This window comes from Pteropus alecto, unplaced genomic scaffold, assembly GCF_000325575.1.
Source record: "Pteropus alecto unplaced genomic scaffold, ASM32557v1 scaffold98, whole genome shotgun sequence".
In the NCBI taxonomy this organism is placed as follows: domain Eukaryota; kingdom Metazoa; phylum Chordata; class Mammalia; order Chiroptera; family Pteropodidae; genus Pteropus; species Pteropus alecto.
Genome location: NW_006443570.1, coordinates 2,728,747 through 2,736,119, shown reverse-complemented (window position 1 = coordinate 2,736,119; position 7,373 = coordinate 2,728,747). Strand labels below are relative to the sequence as shown.

Here is a 7,373-nt window from a genome sequence, read left to right as displayed (position 1 = left end):
AGTATTAACTCCCCTATTTTACAGATGAGGAAACTGAGGCTCAAGGTCTCTAAGTTACTTCCCCAGTTTCACAGCTTGTGAATGGCAGGTGGGCATCCGGACACAAATCTAGTGATTCTAAGTCCTATACCCCCAGGGGGTGTAGGGAGGCAAGGTGGGGGAAGGGATGGAAAGGTTGGCCTACCCCAGGTGTGGGAACTGGTTCCCAAAGGCCCAGGCACCCTCTGACCTATGTGCTGTACCCTCCTGTGCCCACAGAGTGTGGTGCGTGTGGTGTTCCATGACCAGCACCTGCAGTACACGGAGCAGCAGCAGCTGGATGGGTAGAGATGGAGTTGGCCTGGGGACCGAATCCTGGACATTGGTGAATGGGGAGGGACCAAGGACCCTTTAGGGCTACTGTCTGGCTTGGAAGCCCTTATGGATGGGAGGGCTGAGCCTTACTACCTGTTTGGAAGCTATGCCTGCAGATGTGCCACTGTCCGTGGGAGTAATAGAACCCCAAATCCTGCCCTCACAACTCAACACGGTGGAGTTTCATTGGGACCCAACCAAGAGGATCTCCCTCTTCCAACAGGTGAGTCTGAAGGTGGGACTGGGACGAGGCCAGAGGTCAGATAAGGGCGGCAGCACCCTAGGTGGGAAAGAAATGTGAGTTTGGGTAAGGGTGAGGGGACAGTAAGAATGAATCACTTCCAGAAAGTACTTTGAGGAAGAAATATGTATAAGATCTACAGCCATGCCATCCTGAACATGCCTGATCTCGTCTGATCTCGGAAGCTAAGCAAGGTGGCGGGGCCTGGTTAGTACTTGGATGGGAGACCACTTAGGAAGACCAGGTGCTGTAGGTGTTAAAAAAAAAAAAAGAAATATGGATAGGTGTTTATTGAATCTCACCATAGGGAAGACTCGTTAAACATTATAGCAATGGAAGAAACTACAAAACCCAGGACACAACTTAGCTTCCTAAAAAGTAATGGTATGCAATACACAGGCAAAATCAAAATTAAAAGGAGACCAAATGGGAAAAATAGTTGCTACATATAATGTGTTATATCCTTAATATATAAAAAGTTCTTATAAATCAATAAGAAAACAAAACAAATGAAAGCCCAATAGAAAAATAGGCAAAGGATATAAGCAGACAATTTATATAAGAAGGATATAAATTGTCAATAAATGTAGACAGTTTAACCTCATAAAATACTAATTAAAATTTCATGTACGTAACTGGCAAAGACTTTAAAAAACTATTATTGGTAAGGTTTGGGGAAACAGACACCCTCAAATCATGAGAATGCAGATTGGTGCACCTATTCTGTAGGTAGGGTGGCACTTGGGCAAAATTTATTAAATTTAATGTTCATACGTTTTAACCAAATAGTTCTACTTCAAGGAATTTATCCTATAAAAGATTTTAAACAATTAAAATGCCCATCAGAAGAGGATCAACTTTTAAATAAGTATTAGTACAGGCTCACAATGGTGGTTATGTAGCCATCGAAATTATGTCTCAGTTCATGACAAGAGAAACTGCTTTCCTATAAGTAAGAAAAGGCAGAATACAAACTTGTATTTAAAGTTTGATTTCTATTTTGTAAAAATAAAAATGTGTGTATACACAAGTCTTTTTTCCTTTTTCTTGCCCAGAGAAAAGATAGAAAGAGACAATAATTGAATGTTAACAGTGCTATATATCTGAGGGATGGAGTGATGGGAGATTCCTGTGCTTATATTTTTAAAAATATCTTTATTTTTCAGTGTTCTCCACATTTTCTACATTGAATAGATTTCCCTTTATAATCAAACACCTTGTCCTTTTTTTGAGTGCCCACCATTGTCTAAGCACCTGGGTTAGGAGTCAAACAGATGGCACAATTTCAGTTCTACCACTTCCTTGCATGGACCTTGCTCAGGTCAAATAATCTCTGTGAGCCTTAGTTTCTCCACCTGTAAAGTTAGATCCTTTAACTGTTCTTCAGAGGATTGTGGGAGGGCTGTATTGGGCGGTGGATGTGAACAGAGAGGAAGACCTCGCTTGCCCTTGGAATTCTGGTGCCAGGCAGAACACAGAGCCTGCAGGCCATGTGGGACGCAGGCCAAGAAAGCTTCTTGGAATAGATTGCTAGATTTTGCAAATGAAATACAGAACACTTAGTTAAATTTGAATTTAAAATAATTTTTTTTTTAGTATATCTCATGTAATACTTGGGACACACTTATACTAAAAAAGTATTTGTTGCTTACCTGAAATGCAAATTTAACTAGTCATCTTGTATTTTAACTGGCAACCCTACCCTAGAATGGGATGTCTTGGCTCAGATGTGAGCAGAGAGAACTTTCCAGGTAGAAGATTCTAGGGAGAACTCTGCAGGTGTGTTGGGGTCATAGGCTGGCTCATTGGGACAGTGGGGTTCAGTGGTGGGGGAGAAGCAGCCAGTCAGAAAAGCTTGGCTTGACTCTTTAAAAAGTTCGAATGTCAGGGTCAGGAACTTTGCTTATCATCCCATAACCTTGTGGAGCCACTGAAGGATTCTGAACAAGCGAAAGAAGTTACACTTTAAGAATAGACACTGCTTGGGGATGGAAAGTGACTGACAGGTGACAGGCAGGTAAGGGGTTTTAGTTGGAATCCCTAAAATGTGAGTGGGACCTGGAGTCACCCTGCTTTCTCTTTACTTCTCCACCTCAGGTTCACTGCATCAGCACTGAGTTCACTCCTCGGAAAAAAGGTGGAGAGAAAGGTGTCCCCTTCCACCTCCAAGTTGACACTTTCAAACCCGGTGACAAGGAGCTTCCGCCTGAACACCTGCATCCAGCGGGCTGCCTCATCAAGGTGTTTAAGGTACAGGCAGCACCAGAGCCCTTCTCCCCTCCCTCTCAGGGCTGTCCCCCTACCTTACCGGCTGTGCGGATGCTTTGCTGTAGACCCTCAGCCTGTGGTCCTGTCTCTGGGACTCTTTCCTTCTCTGTACACAGAGGGATGGGGCTTGATCTCTTTCTTAGAGCCCTTTCTGTAATGAGAAGTGAGCAGGTAAAGAGGGTGCCTCTGAGATTTCCTTCTCTCCCTTCTGTAGCCCAAAGGGGCTGACCGGAAACTGAAAACTGACCAGGAGATTGAGAAAAAGCCCTTGCATGAGAGAGACAAGTATCAGACTGCCTGTGAGAGCACCGTCTTCAGGGAGATGTATGTGTGAGGGTGGTGGGGGCAGGAGGGGAGATTTGGAGAAAAGATCTTCATTGTACACCTGGGGAAATTGAGGCCTCAAGGGCTGTGACTGCTCCAGGATCATCATAGCCCCCAGTGATTCCACCTGTTTCTTTGAAAGGACAAACCGCACTATTGTTCAAGACTTCTAGGAGCTGACGCCTTCCAGGCTGCCTCTGCTGTGTCCTGCCATCACTCCCACCTCATTTCTGCTCCCTCTGCCTGGAGACCCTCCCTTCCTGGTGCTGCTTCTGGCTAGGTCCTCCAGGAAGCCTGTCCCAACTCCCCAGGCAGACCAGCAGGTTAGTTCACTCTCCTGTTGTGTGGAACCTTGGTCTGCTTGTCAGACACTCTAGGGCAGGGACCAAGTCTAGCCCAAGGCAGGCCCCTTGTCAGCTCTTAATAGACAGATGGAGGAAGGTGAGGGAACAGCCACCACCACCCTTGGACTGTCCAGGCCCGCCTTACTGTTTGTTTGCCCACAGTGCTCACCGTAGCCAGAACCTAGCGCAGGGTCCTACCAACCCCTCAGCCCTCTGACTTCTCCCGACTCTTGCAAGTTCCTGTCCCCAGAGAGGTGAGTGGGGATGAGCAACTTCTCAGTCCTAAAGGGTGAGAATGAAGAGCTCCTCAGCTCATGCATTGGGGGAGGAGCAAGGCTGAGGGGTGCAGCTGAGGCAGGGACAGAGGCTCAGCCCTGTGCCTCTGGGGAACGTGTGAGTGACATTGGCAAGCTCTGCCTCCCAGGGCAGGCCTGGGGGAGGGTGCGTGGGGCGGGAGACTGGCTGCACTGCTCCGCAGAGCCCCTGACTCTCTGCTTCCCCATAGGCTCTGCTGCTCACCATCATTCGTGTTGGACACCTTGGTGGGCAGCGCAGCTGAGGTGAGTTTCCTTTCCAACCCCACCACCCACTATCCCAGAGCCTTCTCAACATCTTCATCTTACTCTCCAGAGTAGTGGCCCTGCTCCCTGGTGGACAGATGTGGTATGGCCACAGGTTGCAAAACTTCTCTGTTAGGACCAGGCACTTCCCACCAGCAAAATGAGTCTCCCCTCTCAGACTTGGGGCTCCTAAGGGCAGAGGCTGTGTTTCCCCTCCCCCTCGTTCTCAGTCCGTGGGTCTGGGGTGTTATCCCAGCCTCCCTCTTATGCCTCAGGATCTGAACTCAGGAGCCTCCACCCTAGAGACGCGGCAGTGGTTGCATCGGCACCGGTTCTCCAGCTACTGCTGGATGCTAGCCAATTTCACTGGTGAGTCTGGGGTCTGGCAGGAACCAGACTTGTAGGGGACTGAGGGTGGGATACTTAGGCAGGAGGCCTGTTTCTGTCCTGGCTTGTTGTGCGCCCTTCAAATAACTTTTTATTTAAGACTAAGAGTTGCCAGGCACCATGCTTGCTAAACTCTCTTCTCTTATATTATTATCCCATATACTACCCCCCTGAGGACAGAGCTCCAAGAGGTTAAATAATGATGGTCAGATTTGAATCCAAGTCTGACTCTCAGGTTTGGACATACTAGGGTTACTAATGTTGGACTGTGTCCCTGGCCACCTTTGATCCCAGGCCTCTTCCTCCCAAATCTGACCTTGTCTGATTCTTCAGGCACTGATTTGCTGAAGCTTACCTGCCGGGACCTTTACCAGATCTGTGGGGCTGCCGATGGGATCCGCCTTTTCGACACTCTTAGAGCCAGGTGCTGGACACTGCCAATCAGATCCCCTTTCCCACTATAGTGGCACCTACCAACTCAGCTAGCAGTAATGTTTCATAGAATGTTCAAGCCAGAAGTCACCTTCAAGACCTCTTATTCTACTCCCTCATTTTACAGAGGAAGAAACTCAGGCCCAAGAAGGACACTGACTTGCCTGAGGTCACAGAACAAGGCTGGCAGGGCTGGATTAAAAACTTAGGCTCCTGTGACCTTTTTTCTGTGGCCATCCCCTCTACAGCACTCAACTTCGGGGGACAGAGATGGATTTTTGTCATCTTCTCTCTCTCAGTATTCATTAAATGCCTAAGAAAGAGGCGGGGTCTCTCCCAGGGATGGGGGCTCTAAGTGGGAGCTGTTAGTTCAGGTGTGAAGGGCTGATACGTTGACTGTTTCCCTGGCCCAGGCCCATACGTCCCTGGCTTTCTATGTGGCTCAGGCAGCATCTAGGCAAGAGAACGAGGTTCCTAAGAACCTTGACTCAGGTGAGGTTCTGGCCTCTCTCTCCGGAAGACAAGAAATTCAGGTGTGACTGCGTGAAACCTCTTCTGGCCTGGAAAGTGATGCTCCACCATTTCTGGGACCCATGATGTCCTCCCTGGCATTCCCCTGTCTTCCATGACCAGATGAGTCCTTTCCTTCCAGGACGTCTCCCTGGGTTTATTCTTCTATGTTCTACAACCTAACTCCATCTGATTTTGTCATTCTATTAGTAGTGGGATTAGAACATTGTAACCTTATCATACTTGGGTTTCAGTCTTTTATATGTAGATGTCCCATCCCCTCTTTTCAACTTGGGGCTCCCCTCAGTCTGAGAACTCCCCAAAGGTGAGGAATAAGAAGTGAAAACTAAGTGGATTTGTCTTTTTCCTTCTCCCTCACCCCTCACCCCACTCCCTATGAGGCTGTCACCATGCCCTCTCGTCCTCCTGGTATCAGAGGCTCCCTCTGGACGCCCCCCACCCCACCGACCCCTGCCCCTGTGCTACCTGCACCCTAGGCTTTTATCAAGAGATTTCTCTGGATGAACTCAGTGCAGTAGGGCTCATGGGGAAACTGGCAGAGCTCTTGGCCCTCCCAGCTAATCAGATCCACTGCCTCTTCCACCAGGGCCCTGGGGGCATCCTCATTTTCAAAGACCACGTAAAGGGAAAGCAGTTCCCTGTAAGGCCCCACAAAGGCCTGAACACTCGTTTCCCTCTCCCTGCCCTGGTTCTCTTTGGCTCTAAGAACTGAACTGTCTTAGTGACACCTTCCTTGCAGGTGGTTCAGAATCTTAAGGATGAATCGTACTCTGTGGCTGTGGTGAAGAAAGGTAGGGGTTTTAGAGGGAGATGCCAGCTTTGTGTCAAAAGGACAGAGATTCATATAGCTGAAAGACAGCTATTTATTGCTCAGGAAAAACGTGACTGAATAAATGTATTCTCGTGAAGGAAAAAAATGCCCGCTTCTCTTCAGGAATTTATTAAGGCTCCCTCTCTCTCCCACCTCACCTAACCTGTAATATACACTGCAGAAGGGCAGGTGCTTGCTGACCAGTCACCTTGTTCTGGTTATTTGGATGCCTGCCTTCTGTCCCTCCTGCTACACTGCAGGAGGCTTCCCAAACAGGTGGATTCGAGGTGGGGTTGAAAGAACACGGGTGAGGCAGATGCAATGCAGGCCTTTTGGAGGTTCTGGAGCAGCACAGTAATGGTGGTTGGGGGCCAGTCTCATCCTAGTGGTACCCTTTTTACTTCTTTCATTGCAGAATCCAGATGGCTACTACCTGGTTCTGACCTAGGCCCAGGAGTGCCCTGCTGCAAGAGGAAACTGATGCCAGCCTGGTTCTCTGTGGCCATATTCACCAGAAGCCTTAGTGAAGCACTCGCTGCTTCACCAGGTTCTAGGTAAAGAGCCAAAACGTCATGTGCCCTTCCCCTGGGAGGGAAACAGCCCTCAGGCTCTTCTTTTCTCTGCTCAGCAACAGTTGTTGGAACCAAGGACACTGCCTCCCAAGCTGAGCTGAGCTGGCCAGGCCTGGGAGGCAAAAAATCTGGCAATATGGATAAGGAGCTTTGGCCCCAAGAAATGTTGCTGAACTGAGTGCATTAACTCGTGTTTAAAATTTTACTCACCCCTTCCTTTTTGTAAATTAAATTTAAAAAGGTATATATATCTAATGCTTGTTCAGTTTTCTTGGCATTATGGTCCTCTTGGAGAAATGTCCTTTGGTTAAACTACAGACTAGAGCAAGGGACAGAATTTGGGAGAGAGGAATAAATAAATCTGGCTGGATATTTTTTCAATTAGTTTAGGCAAAAACTATTCACTAAAACCTCTAAGAGACCATTCAACTATCAAATCACTGTGCTTATTTAAAACTGCAGTTCTAGACGTTTGGAAAATACTGTAGCTATTCTTGAACACTGAGGCTACGGAGTGTTATTTAATTAAAAATGTAGTTATTTATTAAT

At 47.7% G+C, this 7,373-nt stretch overlaps 1 protein-coding gene and 1 pseudogene across 1 annotated transcript in view; both read left to right on the top strand.

Annotated features, from left to right (window-relative positions):
- Positions 1-6,758, top strand: part of LOC102883358 (transcription factor CP2-like protein 1) — an 8,168-nt gene extending 1,410 nt beyond the window's left edge. The window contains 12 exon segments of the mRNA XM_025041796.1: positions 259-364; positions 471-577; positions 2,693-2,845; positions 3,078-3,191; positions 3,694-3,785; positions 4,037-4,091; positions 4,367-4,460; positions 4,812-4,902; positions 5,324-5,331; positions 5,334-5,402; positions 5,918-6,060; positions 6,181-6,758. Of these exon segments, the coding sequence (XP_024897564.1) occupies positions 259-364; positions 471-577; positions 2,693-2,845; positions 3,078-3,191; positions 3,694-3,785; positions 4,037-4,091; positions 4,367-4,460; positions 4,812-4,902; positions 5,324-5,331; positions 5,334-5,402; positions 5,918-6,060; positions 6,181-6,330 (1,182 nt within the window). The 3' untranslated portion in view covers positions 6,331-6,758.
- On the top strand, positions 730-851 carry LOC112473272 (annotated as a pseudogene).
- Positions 6,759-7,373: the final 615 nt, after the last annotated feature.